General features: G+C 38.6%; 3 protein-coding genes across 8 annotated transcripts in view; 1 reads left to right on the forward strand and 2 right to left on the reverse strand.

Moving 5' to 3' along the window:
- Positions 1-11,183, reverse strand: part of LOC143430216 (E3 ubiquitin-protein ligase Rnf220) — a 181,856-nt gene extending 170,673 nt beyond the window's left edge. For 2 of the 5 annotated variants that reach the window (XM_076906272.1, XM_076906269.1), the window contains exons 1-3: positions 10,275-10,517; positions 7,391-7,504; positions 1,995-2,535 (exon numbers count right to left, since the gene is read on the reverse strand). In XM_076906272.1, the coding sequence (XP_076762387.1) occupies positions 1,995-2,535; positions 7,391-7,504; positions 10,275-10,328 (709 nt within the window). In that variant the 5' untranslated portion in view covers positions 10,329-10,517. Of the gene's footprint in view, positions 1-1,994; positions 2,536-7,390; positions 7,505-10,274; positions 10,518-10,749; positions 10,883-10,915 lie in introns of those variants that run through there. The other 3 variants (XM_076906270.1, XM_076906271.1, XM_076906273.1) reach the window with 3 other exon arrangements.
- A 3,968-nt stretch (positions 11,184-15,151) lies between these two features.
- Positions 15,152-19,428, reverse strand: LOC143430215 (uncharacterized). Of its 2 annotated transcripts, XM_076906268.1 has the most exons (4): positions 19,119-19,246; positions 18,969-19,038; positions 18,496-18,642; positions 15,152-17,180 (listed from the first exon to the last, which is right to left on the reverse strand). In XM_076906268.1, exons 3-4 carry the CDS (start codon positions 18,613-18,615, stop codon positions 15,327-15,329), a joined length of 1,974 nt encoding a protein of 657 aa, XP_076762383.1. In that variant the 5' UTR covers positions 18,616-18,642; positions 18,969-19,038; positions 19,119-19,246; the 3' UTR covers positions 15,152-15,326. The 2 variants fall into 2 exon arrangements, with proteins under 2 accessions (XP_076762383.1, XP_076762382.1); XM_076906267.1 differs by lacking the exon at positions 18,969-19,038 and having other exon boundaries at positions 19,119-19,428.
- A 2,100-nt stretch (positions 19,429-21,528) lies between these two features.
- Positions 21,529-22,002, forward strand: part of LOC143430208 (metabotropic glutamate receptor 8) — a 38,971-nt gene continuing 38,497 nt past the window's right edge. The window contains exon 1 of the mRNA XM_076906251.1: positions 21,529-21,611. The gene's annotated coding sequence lies outside the window, so the exon portion shown is untranslated. The remainder of the gene's footprint in view (positions 21,612-22,002) is intronic.

Consider the following 22,002-nt stretch of genomic DNA (forward strand, 5'->3'; position numbering starts at 1 on the left):
AGTCAATTACGCGGGATAGTTGTACGTGACGTGCTAATATTAATTAGTCACGGTCTTTTCTACGCCGTCGAACCCGAATCGAGGCAATGTAAATCCGCGAATGGAGTAGCGGACGACTATTTACCGCGATCCCCTGTCAATCGTGATTATGAGAATATTTCACGTGCATGTATTGATACGTTTGAAACCCCCTTTTCGAGCCGGCTACCAAAAAGGGCGAGTGCCCGCCGCGGTAGCGTTTACGATGCATCGTTGAGTTTAAAATACACACACATACTCGTGAACGTAGCTCACAGACACGGGATCAAATTATTCGCTGATCATTTCGCGATTTTCCCCGCAGATTCTCCAACTTCGTATCCCCCCGATTATGCAATTAATTTCTGCTTGTTAAAAAAGAAAAAATATCTTTACGCGCGTGCTGGCAACACGGCGCGTCATCACGCGAAGGGTTTCACGCGCGAGAACTCTTCATTTTTACCTTGCACAAAGTTGCGTTCTGTGAAAGGAAATATTAAATAAACGGAATGCTGTCAAACGCGCGTGTGCAATGAAAATTGTTACTGTTTAAGAGGAGGCGAAAAATGTAGTCGAATGAGAAATAGTAATAAAAATTTGCAGCCTGGTGAAAAAAGAAGGGAAAGGTACAGGCTCTGACTCGAAACCGCTTGGACGCAGTTTTACAGAATCGGTGGCCCTTTCTGCAACACGGGTCCGCCGCCACAAAGTGAATATCGACTAATTAGCGACGTGGCTAACGTCATAGGGCTCGCCACAGTCAAAGGACATCGTTATCCTGCCGTTGGCCATTTGAAAAATAAACCTAAAAAGCCAGTTTGACGCCAAGGTTCGCACCTTCGACCTTTTCCAACCCTTTTTTTCCTCGTCTCGCAATCAAACGAAAATTAGCTGCGGTAAAACGAGTAGAAAGGCGGGTAGAGGAAAGGAATGGAAAAGAGAGGAAAAGAGAAGTTATGCAAACCTCGAACGCCGTGTGCTTTTTCGGTTCTGAAAAAAAAGAGAAAAGGAAATTTACAGCGACTGCTGTTATAGCGAGACAAAGAGACGATTCTATCTTCGATTTTAAAAAGCAACGATGATTATGTCTTTAGCGTTAAAAAAAGTAATTTAATTAAGGAGCTTTGTAGAAAAACTCCAAGTCAGTGGTAGATAAAGTAAAAATCGAGTTTCCATTTCGATTCAGAGAAATATAGCCACGAATAAAACAACAGAGAGAAATATCCTTTGAATCGAGAACACCACGCATAATCAGAGTGAATTGTGCTCGTGTAAATTCACCTTAAACCCGTGAAAGGGAGTGGAAAAAAGCGGTCGCCGCGAAATCATAGTCAAGAAAAATGAATGGCTCTATCTTTCGGTAATTAAGACTGTACCGAAAAATAAGCAAACACATGGAAACAAACCCTGCCGCGAGCACAAACGCGGCACAGCTGTTGCGCCCCTGAGAATTCAAATAAACGACTTAGGTAGATTAAGCATACAAATCTTCGTGGTTCTTCCTCTGCAAATTCCTATATATGTTTCAGCTGCTCTTTGTATATAGAACGTTTGTCAACGGAAAAATGGTGAAACCTACCGGCTGCGTTATTAAATCTAGCAACGTGTCCCCCTCCAATTCTATTTCGACACTTTTAAATACCACGTCCGTATTTATCCAACATAAAACCCGCATCTTCCAACGCAACATTACATCTCGCATTCAACCAACATACTCAAACAATAATTTATCCATCCTTAAAACATCGCAATCTTTCCTTAATTAAAAATTCCTCATCTTCCAGCCATGTATACCAACAACCATATACCCACTGTCCAAAGCAACACGCGTTGCAATGTAACAAACCCTCCACGCGATTAACACCTAAAAACGTATAGAAACAACAAAAAAAACAAAAAACAAATAACCAACACGTTAAATAACAAAATCTCATGGTAAGAATAATAAAAACCAAAAGAAGACGCGACAAACTCACGTCGATAAGGGCGTCCCTCCTCAGGCGTGGATCGTTCGGTGTTCTCAGACCCAGGCGTGGCGTTCGCGTCCCGATCCTCGTCCTCTGGCGTGGTGCCCCGATTAGCCACAGATCCGATCCCAGTCCCAGTGGGCGATCGGCTGGTCGAGCCAGCAGGACTCTGAGGCGCGACGTCCTGTCCCGTCGCCGTGCTCGCGCCTCCTCCGACGCCTCCGATGCTTGCGGACGCTCCGGAAACGGAGACGACCGCGCCCCCGCTGGCCGTCGACAACGACGACGGCGAGAACATGTTCGACATGCTCGAGAGCGAGCCGATACTTGGCAAACCAGAGCTGGTCACCGGCCCGTTCCCTGTCTCCACTTTGAGACACTTGCTGGGCGGTGCGAACGCGGACGGGCCCAGCGGCCTGAACCCTCCGAACGGCAAACGGTGATCCAACGGGTGCAGAAACTGCGGCGGCAAGTGGAGCATGTGATGGAGGCCGTAGCCGAGGGAGGCAGCGGTGCTGAACGGCACTTGAAGATCCTTCGAGTCGGTCACCTGGACAGGGGAATAAATTCGCGTTAGTCGAGTTCTTTCGAGCTTCCACCTTGTTATTTGAAGAAGGGTGGATGTTAACATGATGGCATGTATGCGGTGGTTAATTGGCTGCGTTAAGCTTTGGTTACAAGGTTGATTATGAAGAGAGGGGATGATTGGGGGTTTCATTGGGTTGTTTGGAGTTGTTAGGATCTTTATTGTTATTTTGGTGGTGCTTGTGCGAGTCGTTGGTTTTACTTACCGTTGAATTGCGAATGTTCATGCGTTTGTTATATTCTTGAAAGGTAATGTTTGTTGGAAGTCTACTTTTCTTTTAGGTATGTTCGTGTATCAAACGTGAATACGCATGAACGTTCGCGATGCGAGTAGTCGTATCTTACCATCGTTGCGTTATATCATCGCCAACCGACCCGTTCGTCGCGGTTGTTTTATCTAATTCTTTAATCGCAGCAGGGAACGAAGCTTTAATCGTAATTCGAAGAAATTACGAGTTACCAGGCGGAGCTGGCCGATTTCATCTCGGTAGTGCAGAATTAAATGTAATGCGTGCATTATGCGTATCAAAGATTTCAAAGTTATCGCGATGAAGCGGATTCACCGTAGATGACATTTACCGTGGCCTGATGTTTCGTTATTACAAACGTTACAAAACAGAACTCGATTTCCATCGAGGCATTCACTATGCCAGCTTAATAGACTCGTCAATCACGGCGAATTGAATGATATAACTGACGGTGGAGGGGGGGGGTGGAAGCTTCACGTTTTGACGGATTATTATAACACAGTGGTTTCGCGTTATTAACAGTATAATGCCATATTGCCACGGTATTATACGCTATTTTAATGTGCTCGAATTCATAGGGATACCCGCATATTGTCAATGAGATATCCGGTTATATAATAATGATAAGTTTTATCCATAAATTTTGCTGGATGTTTCAGAAAACGGGGGATATCGGATTTTCAATGGAACGTGCATTAAAAATGTTCGCATCGGTACATTATCGAGTTCCGTATTCCGGTGAAATATCATTTTTACATTAAACGCGCATTGTCCGCCTCAACTGTAACTCTTCGCGTTACTCGCGATACAATTAAGTAATTGTGAACATTTGAAATCCTTAATTTTTCTTTTCATTCGAAAATCCACGCGATCGTACGCGAATTAAATATTTATTATGAATTTAATATTTCCAATTATACGAGAATTACACCAACATAATAAATATAACTCTGCACGCGTTTAATTCACAAAACACAATAAAATTTCTAGTCTATCGCAACTGATATATAAAAGTTAAGTTTTACTTCTTTTCTCTTGTAATTATCAGCGCCATCGATTCAAATTAACCGTACATCTACGTGGACGTTATTCGAAACAAAAATGTAGGATGTTTAGGGGGAAGTACGCGTGATTAAAGCTTCGTTTGCGAAAATGGCATCCCGTGTCCATCGACATAATAGAAACTATTTCACGATTACACAGCTAAATACTCGGGATTTCGAACCGCACGTACGCGCGCGGTGCAGATTTTGAAAAATATCCCGTCGATATTTATTCGCGTCGAAAAATCCACGGGAATATCTACTGGGCACTCTCTATTGTACCGTTACCGGTGAATATTTCTATAGAATAGGTGTACCTACTGCATTTCGAACGGAAATGGAAACGTATCTACTTATTACCGATCGAAAATCGAATACTAATATTTGAACAATGCTTACGCACTATCAGATCAATATTCGTGCCCCGCGTAGGCGGTTCTGCCCGGCGTCATACCGTTACACCTATATTTGTACAATTTTAAAACACCGCGCCGCGCAAAATATGTATATTTCGAAATGAAACGGTAGACAACGTCAATATTTGACGACGAACTCTCTCTACGTTTTTCGAATCTCCGACTCGGCAAATTTGCGATCGAGGTACATCCTTACGACTGATCGAAGGAAAAAAGATTATCGGCTCGACTTTATTTACGATTGGATAATCGATGTTCTGACGAATTTTTGCTTCTTTATTCTACGAATATTTACTACCTACGAATATTTTCGATCGATTTACTTTCGTTACGCTATCTCTCGCGATACCTCCAAGTACTTCACGGAACACGCTCTGACACACGCAATTTTATTATAATACAAACTCGAACGATCTCGTGAATTCTCTCGTTACGTTACGTTCGACGAGATTGACATAAAAATTTTGATGTAGAAATCGACGAGAGATTTTCAGAAATCGAGACACGAATTAAAACAATCATTTAAAACCGACTGAAAATTTCCCAGACTCCGGAATTGGATACTAAAACGAACATCTCAGAATTTAGCTCACGAAAGTATCGTTTGGAAAGCAAAAAAAAAAGAAAAAAATCGCTGCAGATCGTTATGCATCGCCAGGCGCGATTAATTAAAAATCAGAAATTAATTACGTGACGCACGGCCATTAGTTTTGATCAATATGTTCCGCGTAGCGGCACGTGCGGTTTTAATTAAACTTATTACATTTCAATTTCGATATCTCCGCGGAATGCGTGCGTACATCGCGATCAAGATTCCCCCTGCGTGCACCCCCTATTTATTTTCGGACGCGATCCTGGAGGAGGACGAGCAAAAACGGAGAGGAGGACCCGTGGGTGGGCGCGTCCGTCGTTACAACCGTCCGGCGATTTCCGGATGAACATTTCATCGGGCCAATAATGATGCGGTCGACAGGTTATACGGGGAATTAGCACGGCGTACGATTAGTTTATTATTCTTTTATACGAGGAAATGAGGCTGTCGTTTAAACAACAGCGTCCGCGTTTCGCGACCACGGCCCCGTTCGATCGCTGATTTATCAGGTATTCATTATTATTTTAATTACAAACGGACCGCGGCACAAGAGGCGGCAATTTTTTTTTTTCAGGTCGCCGACTGATCGACCGCCGCGCTACGTATTTACAATATTCTTTTTTCTTCCCTTTTTTCTATCCCGCTTCCCTTCCGCTGTCCCATTTCCAACCAGGTTCCTGTATACGATTACAAGCAGCCTCGCGACGGGCAGAAACGCGCGCGAATTTCGTCGCTACACGGTGATTAATTTCCAAACGAAATTATCTCGTTTCCTCTATTTTTTTTTTTTTTTTTGCTCCTCCCTTTCTCCTTTCCCTTCATTCTTTTTTTTGTTCTCTGTTTTTTTTTTTCGCTCGCTACCGAATTTTGATACGCTGCCATGTTTTATTATCCGATTCCAATCAATCGTTTTGTACGTGTCTCGAAAGGTAGCGGGGCTTTATTTTTATTCCAAGCATACATTGCAATCCGTTTCAATAATACAATATCCCTCTGTGACGTGTATTTAAACGAGCTCGTTAATAAACACTTTAAAAATACACATTTCCGAACGACCCGTCGGATATTGTTCTATTGCCCTGTTGTGCTGAATAATCGGTTCGTTCCTCGGAAACTGGTTTTAAATCACGGCTAACGGGGTGCCGCTGGTTCGAGTAATTTCTTCTTAGTTTTTTCACTGACTCAAACTTCCACCTTCTCCGTCGCGGTTTATGCTCGTTGCTTAGTCGATTCTTGTCGAGCGTGACTCGCGGGACAACGGAACGTTTTCTTACACCAAGTGGCTTAAAATGTACAGCGGATGACGATGATGATAATAATAATAATTTTGTGCACTACGATTCGAGCATGCATATAGTACAGATCCGTCGCACATATCCAGCTGGAATCCCTATTCAAAGCGTGCATTAATTACTATTATACAGTGTGTATAAAGCGGTTAACGGGTGAAACGATTGCGACTGCGGCTGGTCCATTGAAACCGACATTTCTCGAGGCAGAAAAATTCAACAGTTCCTGTTCTCAATTATCTATTACGATAACGGTTGGAAAAAAGAGGTAGTGGACGTGGAGCTGTGAAAACTGTTGACATATACTAGTATCCCGTGAAAACTCTCTGTTTTTTTTCTTTATACGTAGGTGGAAACCAGTGATTGAACTAGTTTGTTGGGCAATCACCGTGTATCACATCGCTATCCGAAGGCTAATTTGTTTACCTCATTCTAAGCATATTTTAATGACACAATTCGCTATGTATATCGGGCATAACGTCATCTGTGATCGAACAAGTCTCGTGTGATATTTAAAGTGTACAAAGGGTTATCGTGCAACTCGCTTCGTGCAACTATGTATCAATAATTACTCGACGAGACATCGCGCAGAATGCTCTTCCAACTCCATAACAAATTCATTCCTACGTTTCGAATTCATTTTCTGCCGTTGAGATGGATATCTAGAATGCCCAAGAAAATGTCAGTTTCAATTACCAGACGATGGCTGAAATAATAGTCGGAATAAGAATAAATCGGCATTAAACTAAATAATAATAGACAATCTGAAGAAGTATTAGATTAACAGTCTACCGCTTATCGTTTCTAAAACAATACTTTCAAGATGGCACGTGTATCTAAAATTCTGAAGAAAAGGAACATACAATTATCCGAAAGTATCCTTAAAAAAAAGATACAATTTCAAACAAACTTTGTCACTTTGTTTCAAACCGAATTCCACACAGAAGTCAGTCTACCACTACTTACATATCTTCTACGTTACGATCGCGTATTTGATAAGAACACGCGTAAACGTGAACGAGTAAACATGCCACCTAAAAGCATTGATTAGCAGCGATTTCGCGCGTTAGAAGATCCGAACCAAGTAGCCAGCATTCCAGCAAGGTTCAAGCGGCGGTGAGTGATTATTTTCGCGTGATTAGCCTGGTCGTAGGTTAAAGTAAAGGGTTAAGAGGAGTAGAAGCAAACAGAGAGGCATAGGCGTACAGGTAAGGGGATAATAGGACACTAACTTGTGGATTGAAGGGTCTTTGCATTCTCAGAGCCTCCGGCAGCCCCCCGGCCTGTGAAAACACGACCAGGGACGGCGGCGGTAGATGATTTGGCACATACGCAGAATTATCCATCTAGAACAGATATCGGCGTGTTTCCATTTCTGAGTCTTCCTTGGACCTGGCCGAGTCCGCGTGCCGATTTTGCACGCGTCGGACAGAGGAGAACCGCGGCGACGGTAAATCGGTGAGAGGTGTGTCGACTGTGTATTGTTTTGCGATCTAAGTACCGTTTTTTATCGAATCGAAGCCTTTCGTCTATCTCGAAACTAAATTTACCATTTGTTCATATACTTTGCGATCTAAGTATCATTTTTGTGGAATAGAAGCTTTTCGTTCATCACGAAGTTAAATCTATCCATATCCATTGCGATCTAAGTACCATTTTTATGGAATCGAAGCTTCTCGTCCATCACGAAGTTAAATCTATCCATATCCATTGCGATCTAAGTACCATTTTTATGGAATCGAAGTTTTTCGTCCATCATGAAGTTAAATTTACCATCTATCCATATCCACTGGGATATAAGTCCCATTTTTAAGGAATCGAAGCTTTTCGTCCATCAGGAAACTAAATTTACCATTTATCCATATACTTTGCCGATTTCTTACCGTTATCAATCGTTTTTCGTCGTGATGGTCTATCTGAATTCGTACAATTAAGCTTCAGAGTGTAATATGGTGGACTTTACGAATTTTGTTCTGAAATTTAAGCGAATGAACGATGGTACTGTGAATGGAAGTGAAGTTTTGAAATAAATACCGGGAACGAGGGGCGAGAAGTAAATTCTATTCAGCGTGGAAGAAAACTGTGAAAGCAGGAAGCAATTTGTACTTCATTCGACTTTGCTTCCTTATAGTTTCCCTCGCGACACATGGTTCTTCTATTAAATATTACCATGGGAAGTTGCGCTGAAGTTTATCGTAGAAATCTCTTGGTCTTTGCAATGAATCGCTTCTTGTTAAAATTCTTCGATTCATTAGAGATAGAGTCGAGAATATCGTCGAAGTGTTTCCCATTGATTGTCTAAAAATAGCGATGGAAATGATGTACAATTCGATAATTTAAACTTACAGATGCTACTCTGAACTCCTGTTCAAGGTATATCTGAGAAAGGTTCGATCCGATGCAAAACAGTACTTAAGAAATTTGATCAAACAATGTGTTGTTTCGATTCTTTAGATGTCGATGAATTTGAGTATTGGTTTAACAAAAGTATTTTAGTAAATAATACGATAATGGAAAGTTACTAAAATACTGCTATAGAAGAATGAAGTGATAGAAATTCGCGTGCTGTACGATTCCTCAGACTTCTTTCGTCAAAAGTGTTTAAAAATTTCCTTAAAATTTGACTTCGTTCAATAACTACATGATATTATTGTTAGATTAAGTTTGATTCATATGTACCCACTCGTTGCATAAAGTATATCATCAAATGCAATTGAGAGAAACATATGATTTATTAAAAATTTGAATGTTACCTTCCTTGCACAATTTAATTCACAAATAGGATTGAACACTTCCATTATGTTCGCAAATTGGCAACAGTTACAATCAGAAAATTTCCAAACGACAAATCACAGATAAAACCAACGTATGAACTGCATAATTAAAAAAGAGCTGAAAATTATTGTACCATGTGAATACTAGATATGCGTAAACGTTTCCACTTAGTACATGTCTAGGTTGTTAAAAGTGAATCGATAAAAATGGACAAAAAAAGAGATGAAAAAAGGCAATACGAGATAGTACGAATTTTAATCGTTTCAAGACTATTTTCTACGGTACAGTGAATGACTCGAACGTCGAATGACTTCAATTTCTATCCCTTCTTGTCTTACAACGAGAGCTATTGAATTTGATCCACGAACAACTGCATCGATCGCGGTTGTAGCAACTTTTCGTTCTCGTTAGGTGAAATAGATTGAAACTGTGCAAGAAAGTGTATGCAACCGAGTGGAAGTCTCAGAGGGAATCGAGAAACGCGCGTTGCGATCCTCCCGGCGAGTGTTCACGTTTATTTGTTCAACGTAACGCTGTTTAGTAATTAGCAATAACGTTATCGAAATTTAATTGCAGTCCGCGTTGTATTACACAATAATATTACGCGGCGTTGAATGTTTCCGTGAAAATATGAGTGAAATTGGAGAAAGTGGACGAATTTTATAGCTCGAAATTGCTTTTCAAACGGGGAGTTATTGTTTCAATTCTGAACGCGCGATATCGGTTCAATCAGTCAAACATTATCGTTTCCTCGCCAATATATACATATGAAATTATACGGTTGAAAACAATTTTTTCCCCGTAATTCTTCTTTACATAACATTGCGATCCATTAACGCCAGGTGAAAATCTCGGTTGTATTCTACGATATTTTGCAAAAGAGAACTTTCGTGCGATCCATCGGTTGCGAAACATGTTCATCGTTAACGTCAAGCGGAATTTTTGTAAAAAACTTAAACATCGTGCGTTACGCGCGTCGAATGAATTGTAACGCGATGATTTATTCCCCGATGTCGCAATTGAAACGAAAATTGACGCGCGTTACTCATAAACGTCTTGCAAGAGAACTGGCAAGCATAATCGAGAGAATACGCGGACGTTATATAAGAATATCGCTGTAAAACGATTAAAAGAGATCCTCGAATAAACGCCAGCGTCGAGGATAAAAAGTGAACACTCGCAAACGCAACGACGCAACAGGCTAACAGCGTTTTCGATCACTCGTTTTAATGTCACACGATCGCTCGGAAATAAAAATATCCGCGGGTGTGTAATGCCGCTACGTGTACGCGCGTCCCTGTCACGGGGGTGTGTGTTTATATTAATCACCAGCACGCGTACATTTTGCTGTACACCAAACAAGTCACTGCACGAGATACGACCGTTCGAAAACATTCACTCTATTTCCACGAATCTCATCGTCCTTATCCGTCGCTTAGGGAACGTGTCTTTATCACCAACAGTTCCTTCGCACAAATATCCGCGCGTAAATCGATTACGCGGCGGAAGGTCCCGTGCAATCTGTTCGAAAAAGGCGCGTTAAGCGGCGAACAACCTAACCTCAACGCGGCGGCTGTCACGCGGCACGACGTCCGCGTATAACCCCCGACAAACTTCTGAATTCGTTTGACAGCGATGCCAGCCGTGTCCTGGCGGGCGCAGTTCGTCAGATCTGAACGCGTTTAAAGGCCAGCGGCACGGTAATTGACGATGCGACGCGGCGCGGGTGAATTCAAATTCAAACAAGTCATATGATCCCGCCACGACAGGTCACTCTGACCTAACCTCTCGGCGAATGATAATACCCGACGAGTACCTCAACTAGTGGCTCGGTCACCCGGGTACGGGTCTCTGGTAATGCACTGAACGTGGTGAGCCAGGTGCAAAGAGAGAGGGGTGAGTACGAGAGGAAGGCGGCAGGCCCGTGCGAGCAACCTCATGGACATGCGAGTGCAGACTGATTGGAGTGTGAGGGTACTTACCCACAAGTCGTGAGAACGGCGGCGGCGGCGGCGGTGGCGGTGGCGGTGGTGGAGGCGAGGTAGAGGCGTGGAGAAACAAGCCGGCGGTGGTACTGGCGTGCGCGCGTGTTTTCCGCCGCCATTACTGGCGCCACTGTAGCGGCACTTTGGCAACGCGCCTGCGCGGCATGCGCACTCGCCCGACGCGCAACCGTTCCCGCGACGTGCCGTCGTTTAATCGTACGCTGACTGCGTGACCGACAACATCTTCTATGTTTTCTCACTGCTCGGTCTGATACGGGACTTTGCTTCTTCGTTGGGCTCCCCTCGGGTCTAGCCGGTTCGGTGAACGAAACTGTGTGTGATAATAAACACTTTTGTAATTGTTGTATTATATGATTATTGATTATGCAGGATGTCCTACTTGAAAAGTGTCTTCTGTTTTTCTTGTAACCGAGCTGTAGAAAGAGGGCAAGTGTTACTCGGGGATTATTTTTGGAGAAACCCTTGGAGACGATGCACGAGTAGTATAGATTTGGTTTAAGTAGGACATCCTGTATTATTGTTATGTAATGAGAATATTGTTTTAAATGGAATTTTGAGCAGTGTTTCTGATAATAATAAAGGTTTCTAATATGTTCTGCTATACTTTACTTTAAAGTCTTATACCATTTTGTATTGTAATAGTAACTTTGATAGTGCTTCAATTACAATAATTGATTTAAATTTAAATATAAGGAAATTAAATCTGTTATACACGACGAAACACTTGTAACATTCCTCAAAGACTTTGAATTTCTGTGTAGTAAAATAAAACGATTGAATGCAAACTTGGTATGAATTTAATTTAGCAATTATAGAAATAGTTGACAGATTGCTACTGTAAAGAACATTAGCATTAAAAGAACTATATTTTTTTGAAGCAGAGATTATTAAAAATTAATCAAACGATTTGAGCTAAATTTAAAGAAAAGAAAGCACCTCATTTGACGTTATCTATGAAAATTATTCAAAACTTTTAGAACGAAACAAGTACATAGAAATACTAGAACATATCTTTCAACCAAATATATAACAAAATTATATCGTGTATTTTATAGAAGTGTTTAGCGTAGATTCAAACCGTTTTATCGATTTTTCAATTTTGAGATTGTCTAAATAGTCGTCAAAGTATATTTCCTATTCACGAATAGGAATTAAATGGAATTAAAATATTAGTAAACTGTGAATTGTACTTGGAGTTTCATAAAAATGTTTTTTCAAACAAGTAACTATTTTTACATGTTATGCCGAAGAAGTAACAAAGCTGTTACGTGCTTCCATCTGTTACGAATAAATTGAAACTTGGCATCGATTTAATACGTTAGATAATACTAATTTATCAAATGATTAGACTGAGCGTACATCACAAATAAGTTGATCCAGTTACATAAATGGATCTAACTATTATAACATAAATTATAACAGAACATTAATAAATTACATGAATCATACATCGCTGGTCAGGAAGATTGAAAACTAGGATTTCTGCAAACGATAAGTGCATTAGAATCAATGAGCAAAATCCAAATATAACTTCTTTATTGTTACATTATGAGAATACTTTTTTCATTTAATCTGCATTGTACTGTTATTATAAAGTAACATGACAAGCAAAATTTGTAATTTTGCGCTTTTGACCAACTGAAAAAGAGCGACTAATCTTGATTCATGGGTCTACAGAGCACAGACACACGCGCAATTTTATTATTTATGAATTTTGAAAATATTTTCGCATTCGCATTCACATAATTATCCTTCATTTCATTTACCATTTACAAAACTACCATTTTTCTGGGATAATCAGTTTTTATTTATAATTGAAGCCCTCGTAAACGCTACTTACCTTCACAAAATAATAAATTTTTATTTTCCAAATTTCAAAGCAATATAATTGTAATGAAGTAGGATGTCTAGCTAAAGAAAAATTCTAAAAGAAGGATTATCAACGTTTACACACAATGATTTACTTAAAGTGACTATCAATACTCAAAATATGGGATACGCAATTTACATATACATTCACTCTTGTTAATACAATATTTGAAATTTCTGTACAATAATCTAATGCAGATTAATATTGTACAGAAAAATTTCAGGAAGAAGAGGACATGAAACATAAGACACTAACAATAAGTACATAAATTTTTATGGACTTGGAAATATACACAAATTTACAGATGCGCAGTGACCGTTTCTATGCACCTAAATACTTTCTCTACTATACGAAATTGCAGTACAAAATCTTTCTTTCCTTTTTTGTAATACGCTGTACTTGAAAGAGCATTATGTACACGGTTTATACAATGCTTGTAACTCTCAAAGTGTCACAATACCTTAATTTATGCGATTATGTAAAAATAATGAGAAAAGGATAAAAAGAAATTTCGATCCTTTTTAAAAATAAAATTTTGTATTCGAAATCATAATACTTCTGCGTTCCAAGCATAACAATCTAATAGATTGTTATAGCGAGAACGTACCTCATGTATCGATAACTTTTTACAAAAATATAATTACAAGAAACATATTGATCTCATCAGTTTTTAAATGTAATTTAATTCCACTGTTGGATGGTTTAAACGATATTTTAACAATACATCTATATTTCGTAGAAACTTTACTATTATTGATAAACTATTAAATTATTACTTTTCTATAAAACTTATACCGATCAAGATACTGTCTCACAGATACACGACAAAGCATCATAATCATGGTAAACCTGTTCTATACAACTGTTCATGTCTTTGTATTTAATAATTGAAGACTGGACATGAAAAAGGCTTTAGATGCCATGTGGACATTCTGTTCTTATAACGTAAACCTATTTTCTTAACTAATATATTATACATATAAATAGGAAATATCTTAATATTATATTATCGTACACACATATAAAAAATAAGTTTTAAAACTTTATTATTTTATTAATAAATAACATTATGATACACACGCACACATACCTACACAAAATTGTTGCTTGGGAACTTTTACTTTCTACACCTAACAGCCTTCTTTATGTGTTCAGTTTTCAATTATATTAATTACGAATCTGTGGTCAGCCAAATGAACTACATGTTTGATTCGACTGAAAAACTAAATTATGTCCATTTTATTCGATTGGTCAATTGAAATTATGACCCTACAGGCTATATATTTATGCATTTTCACTAGTATTTTATACACAACACTTGCATTCATACTTTCTTTGACAATCCTCCAGTCTGTTGCCACTTTCCAATTATCTACCTTGCTAACGTATATCTTAACGTATCTTTAAACGACTACCAACGCATTATACTGTATTTATAAATTATTAGAGCAGTATAGTTGTTTTACGAAACCGTGACAAATAGGAACGTAAACGACAAATGTCAAACATATACAATATTATTGGGAAACGATTGACAATTTATACATACTGAGTGCACTGTCGTGGGAACACGAAAAGATAAAGAATGGAAAGTGGGGACTGAAATTAAAATTACGTGCACAATTATATATTACTTATCCAACATTTATCTACAATTGGCGTAGAACGGTTTGATGTTAATTCAAATTGGACTGCATCCAGAGAGTGCGCCTAATGTACAAGGTGTTCAGCAATAGTTGGTAGAAAATTCAAAGGCTCGCTTTAAAAGTAATTCGAGAAAGCGCGTTTCTACTTTCACATTTTAGACATAAATATTTAAAAGTGCCCTAGTTGTTCCTAGTGCCAGGCAAACCTCTCTGCACAAATGTACGCGGGATAGCTCAGAACAGGAAGTGCAGTGGATCCATCAAAGTCGAGGATACATAACCGACGGTTTACCTTGCGGAAGTCGATAGGGTAGAGGACTGACATTCGACATCATAAAAAGGTGGATCGAGAACAATTTATAAGAAAAATTAAACATTAAAATTGCTAAACTCGTATAGGTATTGTTATTATACCTAGAATTTACGAATTGAATTATATACGCACTTATTAGTCGACTGCAACCCAATGTTTTACGTACAAATTGTAGAAAATCAGAGATGATTTCAAAATTAGCTATAGAAGGAAAATGTCTTCAAGAAAAGGCTAAGAAAAATCACGCACGTATTTAAAGAATGTTTCATAGGAAGGAAAGTCGTGCGTTTCCAATAAAATATACGATATTGCTGAACACCAAATAGCGTGATAGCTTCCTTAGATATAAGATTTATAAGGGTGATTTCTATCATTTTGTTTTCACGGTGCAGAATATGTACAACTCCAAAAATGCGTTTCAATGGTACTTTCTCTAGTTAGTTGTTATCGCAGTTAAATCGATAAAGGAATCATGTGTCTCGTTTTTTCTAATAAGAATGGTTAGGTGAAAAGAAATTAGAGGGGCTATACAGTGAAAATAAAAAAAGAGAAACTCTATTAACCATATTGTATAAGATTAAACAGAGCATCGACATTTTCTTTCTCGGACTCTTGTTGTTGTACAACTTGTGTAACGTCCTGAGTCAAAAGGACCTGTTCTATCAAAACAGTTTCTGTATCAGGATGCTCCGTAACCAGAACATCCTCCTCTTTAGTCTCTTCTTGTTCGTCGTTCGACTTGATCACGTTTTTTCTTCGTTTCGCTCTGGGTCTGTCGGTGTGTATCCTCATGTGCCGCCGTAGATCGTACTTGCCAACGAAACGAGCACTACAGATTTCACATCCGAATGGTTTACCACCCGTATGAGTCCACATGTGACGCCTCAACGCGGCGCTGAACGTAAACGCAATCCCGCAAACGTTACAAACGTATGGTTTCTCGCCCGTGTGCAGCAGGCTGTGATCCCTCAAAGTCGCCCTCTGATTAAACCGTTTCCCGCAGACCTCGCAGGTGTAACTTCGCGGATTCGAGTGAATTCTCACGTGATTCAACAGGTTCCCCTGCTGCGAGAACGACCGTCCGCATACCTCGCACTTGAACGGCTTCTCGCCGGTGTGAACGCGCATATGCGTCTCTAAAGTGCGATTATTCAAAAACCTCTTACCGCAGACTTTACAAGGGTATTTAGGTAAATGAAGGCCTTGCGGATCCAAGTGGGTGATCAAGTGTCGCTTGTAGTTACCTTTATGATTGAACAGCCGTGGACATTGGCTGCAGGCGTAAGGCGCCCCGCGTATGTGCGTTGTGATGTGGGATACCAGTTCCGATTTTACTTTAAACCTGAGCCCGCATTTCGGACACCTATGCCTCGGGAAGTCCGTGTGGCACACCATGTGCCTCTTTAGATACCTCTTCATCGTGTAGGCTTTGTTGCATATGAAACAGGAATACGGGAACTGGCCTGTATGCGTTTTCACGTGCGCGCGTAGCTCCCTGTGACTCTCGCAATCCTTCTCGCATACCACGCAAAAGAACGGCCCGCTGCTCGGCACGTGATTGTCAATAGTGTGCAACAGGACGCCGGTCAGCTTGTCGTAATTTTGCAGGCACAGAGTGCACTGATAATGAATCGTGTCGTCCTCCAGTTTGATCTCCTTTATTCTCGTTATCGTGTCGTTCAAGCTACCTAATATATTGTCTTTCGGGTCGATGAAATAATCGGAGTCAGAGTCGTCGCTTTCGTCCGGCTGTTTGCTTAATTCTAACGAGACTTTACGCACGCTTTTCCCGTTTAGTCTTTCCCTCGACTTATCTTCAGAGATCATATCGTTACTCGCTTTATTTCGCCCAGCCGTTCCTACGATCTTCTCGTTACTATACACAGTGTCCAAAAACTCCTCGCTATCCACTGACTCGCTTAACAGCTCGCCATTACAATCAGACTCGACGATTTTTTTACCTTCTAATTTAATCGCAGAATCGCAAGCAACCGTGGTATCTACATTCACATGATCAACATGTTCCAGAGAAACATCCTCTGGTATGTACATTATCGTGTAATCTAATTGTTGAGATTCCAAAATTTTCGAAATCTCATCCGGAATTTCATTTTTCAACCGTTTGTCTTGCTCGATCTCGGCTTCTGATAATTTCGAGATAATAATACCCCTTAATTCAGATATGTCGGCCTTGTTGAACTCACTGTTCTCCTCTACTAGCTCGGACACATCTAGTTCTAACCCTTGTTCTCCTTTAACGTTTACGTTTATCCCTTCGGTTAAATATTCCTCCGAATTATCAGTGTTATGCACAAGATTAATATCTTGCTTCTCATCTAACAGTTTCACCTCGAACAATCCGTTCGATTGTTCAGAACAGTCTTGTTCAAAATCGTTACCCATCGGTTCCTCCTGAAAGGCAATACCAATCCATTTCGAAACGATGATAACGTATCCTAATTACAATCAACTACATGCTACAGCGAGGGCTCGCGAAATCAAGAGAATGCAAGCGCACAGCTGTGATGGGATCGATACGGAGATGGTAACTTTTATGAAAGGATAATGTAATAAGTACAATCACGCGAAATGGAAATTATTTTACAACCCTTCGCACGGTGGATGTTCGAATAGAAGCATTTTGTGTATATTATCATACCAAGTGATATTCGTTTTACTTTACATTAGCATTTTCATACTTAATTGGATATCTTCCTTGCATAATTTAATAACGAGACTGTCACATCCTTAACGATGTTATGTTAAGTAGGTTAAAATGGTCTACTTAACATCCGCTGCGCAAAGGATGCATTCTCAAAACAAATTTTTCAGCATATCCGAAAAGAATAAGAAAAAAATTACTAGAAAATTTCTAGTAATAATAATTTAAATAATTTATGTACATATATCTATTTTTTTTCACCTTGATTTATGAATTATAAATGCAATACTGATTACAATAATTTTTACTACTTTTAGAGATTATTTATTTTCGATATATTACATTTACGAGTTACCTAGGTTTTATTATTAAACGTTTATGTATAATTACCATTGAATGATCAAAAATGATGAAATGAACAATTTCTGATTATTTGTGAAGACATTATGCAATTTCATGAAAAATTGGATAAATCACTACTAAAGAGAATTAATGAACCAACTCTAAACGACTTTTATCATGTAAAAATATAACACTATACGTCATGAATATTTCTCATAATCAAAACTACTACATCCTCGATATCCATCTTATCTTTACTCTTAATCCTGAGGTGTTAAATTATCTTAATTAATTGATTAATTAATAATAATCTCTTATTTAATAACTGTGTTAATAATAAAGATAAACTTTGCATACATATATAAATAAAAAACTCATTGATTAACCAATTATTTGCAAATGAAGGCAGAGAAACTTTTTAAAATGAAGATTTTATTGTTTCCATTGTTGCTCAGTAGTGAAGCTATTCCTACTTCAATAAACAAAAGTATTATCCATTTGCTGAAAATTATCTTATCTAGATATGAGTAATACAATATTCAAAGAAATCGAGAAATGTCACACATGTAATTTTAATGTTATCTTAATAGTTAAGAAACCAAATATAAATAAGAGAAAAGAAACGCATATCACGTTTATCATGTTCACATTATCAATTGAAATTAGAAAAGAAACAGACGCCTCATGCTGAACACAGTTATGTAAATCAAAAAAATAACTTACCTTTACGCTGTAACGTATTTGTGTTTCAAACATCTTGCGAAGTTTCTTTTCAGTAGCCTGCACTTGCAACTTGAAATCATAAAATGCATCAGTACGGTAGGCGCACTTTGCACAAAGCATGTTTGGTAGTCCATCGAATCTATCGATCTATTTAAAAGGTCAAACACATTAACATTTAAATAACAATGTAAATCTTATAATATTATGAATAATACAAAGCTAATCCTATTCGAAATTAATATATATATACGTTTCTCTTAAGTAATTCAACTTAAAGACAACTTATAACATTCAATTTGGACACATAAAATTAGCTATAACTTTTCAGGCGTAACTGAATCACAATGATTTAAAGAACGCTCGTTTCTCAAGATTTCTGTTAAAATAGATATCATACGATTCAGTCGAAATATATAATGTGTTATTTATCATATGAACGTCTGTATGTATCGTAAAACGTAAAACAATTATACCTAGCGAGTAAAACTTAGGTGACATCATTTTGAGGTTATACTACAAGATTATACATTTGCGCATGATTAACTGTAATAAATAAAATAATTGACTTACCGGACATTTACAAGAGAGGACATACGCGAGTTAAAGGACACCCAGTTACTAACCTGTATCGACGCAAGCTCCGCGAGCTTATCTGGCAGATTTTTTTGACTAATCGTGTCGTCATCGTACATTGGAAGAAGAACACCGTCAACTTTCATGCACGCTCGACACATGTCGGCGCAAATGATTTCCCAGCTCATCGTTATCTTCGATATTCTGACACACGAAGATTCAGATTCCCACGGTGGTCCTGGTCACTTGGAAATAAATGCATTTCACATTTCGCGGTCTGCGCCTTGTTTCCTATGGAATATTACCGTCAACATCGAGTTCAGTCATTAACTGTAGAGCTTATTGTTCGCACGTGTGTCGAGTGGCGCAACTTCACGCCGCTGAAGCGTCATCTGCCGTGCGACACTTCAACCAGACACGCGTTATAGATTATTATTTATACACATTTGTATCGTTAAACAGTACCGCCGTCCACGAATAATGTTATTAATTCCACGCACAGTCTACACGCTGACGTCTTCCGCAATATTGTTTACGGACAGCAACGTTACGTAAGGTAAATAAACAATTACAATTTTAATCAGCGTTCTGACATATTTTATTAGCACACATTCGAAATTGAACGAATTAAATGTTTCGACGATAATTGTGGACGATATTTCACGCGCTCAAACATTTAGACGTACTTAATATTATTTGAATTCTTTCTTTGTAATTGACGAAAAGTGGCGTACTTTTAGCTGTGGATATATTTTAGTTTCGAAAAGGACTAAGATGGAATAATGTACACTATCGTTTTCTTTTAATAGAAAATGTTTACTCTATTTATTAAATCTCATTGGATATTAAATTGTGCTTGTGAAAGAAATTTTTCTCTTCTTCCTCTTATTTGTAAGTATAGAATGAATGTCACGAAGGTACTCTTTCTCTATCTCTTGTATGCTTCTCCAAATATTGACATTGAGAGATCAACACTGGTCAATTTTCATAAGTACACAGTAAGCATGTAAAATCAGAGCTCTGTGTATCGATATGTTGGAAATTTCAACCAAATATCCATGTGTGCTATTTATCGTAAAGCTTGTTTAAGCAGTAAAAGAAAAAAAAAATTGCTACGCCATTATGCCGCGAAATATGGTCTTTAACACATTCTTTTGATATATATGGCAAAGCTAGCTTGGTCAGGTTAAAGGGTACTTATCCCGACATTTCGAGAATCGAGGCTATTAGTTGCCTGAGGGATAAAAGTGACAAGGTGCTCTTGAGTCACGTAGATAGCAACACAAATAGTTAAGTTTGCCATTGTGCGAATTGTCCTTCATACGAAAATTGTTTTCCACGTAATTCTTTCGCGTATACAAAGCGTTTCGTACCGTGCTAATATACTTATTACGTTTCGCGCAACAATTCATTCAGGTAAAAAGAAAATGGCTAGCTTCATCTAAATAATTATTTCATTCAACTTTCTTCCTTCCTTCCTGAGCGATATTAATTTTATATTAAGCAGCTATTCACCGTAACGTTTACGAAATATAAGAAATTAATTGCAAACAGGGCAATTGCTGTGTACAAGATAGTATTATATGTGGAATTAATTAGTCGCTGTTGGTTTCATTTAAAAGCGCAAACCATAGAAATAAAAGTGAATTGTTATACGCGTGCGTGAAATGCGAAAAAATAATTATTTTCGTGCATATCCGCAGTAATTTTTGCAAATTTATTATAATTTATTGTTTCACATATTACAAACTCTCTATCGCGTCTGCATCGTGGCGAACTCAATTTGTCATTCGCTGAATTTTATATGAGACCTACCTTGTGCTTAAAAAATACTGACAAAAACTTTTATAATTACACTCTGCGACAGCTAATATCTCTGTCGCGATGTACGTGCATAAATTATATTTTGTGCACAATAATGAGACTTCCCTCGTTCGCTGCAAGTACACAAATACTGGATACAATAGATATAATGTTCTTAACGAAGTATTTAAACAATTATTTAATCTCATTTTTTACCTTTAGTTGAGAAAAACATAGTCTTGAATAGTAGCATTTTTCAATTTAGATAAGACTCGTATCGTATTCTCTAAAAAGCATAAAATTTCATTAGTGTACGGAAGCTTGGGTGTTTCTTCTCTCTTCTTATAGTGCAACCGAATATTCCAGAGAGTAGGTGTTGTTCGTTATACGATTCTTCACATTGATCAACTTCTCGATTATGTAATTAATCACAGAATATTAAAATACATCTCACTAAAAGCAACAAAAAAAAAAAATCCAATGAAATGTAAATCTCCTCTTTACTTAGAAAGGTGAACAATGTAAGAGACGAGTATAGGAACTTAGTACTAGCGATAATGTACTGATATGTAAATCTCTATCTAGATTCCAGACGGAGAAGTGCCCTTAATGACGCCGGATGTTGCAGCCGCGTGTGCTTTTAAATCCTGGCTCAATCATTAGCACAAACGTTTCACCAGTGCAACTTCAACAATTCCTGAATAAGTTCTCGCTTAAACAGACATCGTTAATCTACCGAGGTGAGTTTCTCGTTTTTCTAACGCAAGGCACTTTACACGGCGAATGTAACGGGGAGGGAAAAACTCAACAGCGTTAGCTGGTAGGTTCCACCATATCCGAGAACTTCTTACCACTTTTCCTCTGTCAACAATCGGACTGGATTCCGCAAGAAGAAGCCAATAGAAACGAAATTGAGAAAAAATTACTTCCAACTTTAGCGGGTCGATTAATTCAGACCCATTACGTTATGACAGAATTTCTGTATGATCAATCTTTGCGAACTGTTGTTCCTTCGTGTACACGGAAATACACGGAATGCTGTTCCCAGTACAATCTTCGTGATTAGTTTTCGTACGCGGAATAAAAAGGAAAGAAGAAAAAAAGAGGAATTTTACATCGAGTAACGTTGTG

This window comes from Xylocopa sonorina, chromosome 13, assembly GCF_050948175.1.
Source record: "Xylocopa sonorina isolate GNS202 chromosome 13, iyXylSono1_principal, whole genome shotgun sequence".
Taxonomy (NCBI): domain Eukaryota; kingdom Metazoa; phylum Arthropoda; class Insecta; order Hymenoptera; family Apidae; genus Xylocopa; species Xylocopa sonorina.

Excerpts from the sequence above, each read along its gene's own strand:
- LOC143430215 (XM_076906267.1), bottom strand. The coding sequence starts at position 19,256 with ATGAGCTGGGAAATCATTTGCGCCGACATGTGTCGAGCGTGCATGAAA. Across the intron at positions 18,643-19,118 it reads CGGAGCTTGCGTCGATACAG|ATCGATAGATTCGATGGACT; the intron begins GTTAGTAACTGG and ends CCTTTTAAATAG. Across the intron at positions 17,181-18,495 it reads AAATACGTTACAGCGTAAAG|GAGGAACCGATGGGTAACGA; the intron begins GTAAGTTATTTT and ends ATTGCCTTTCAG.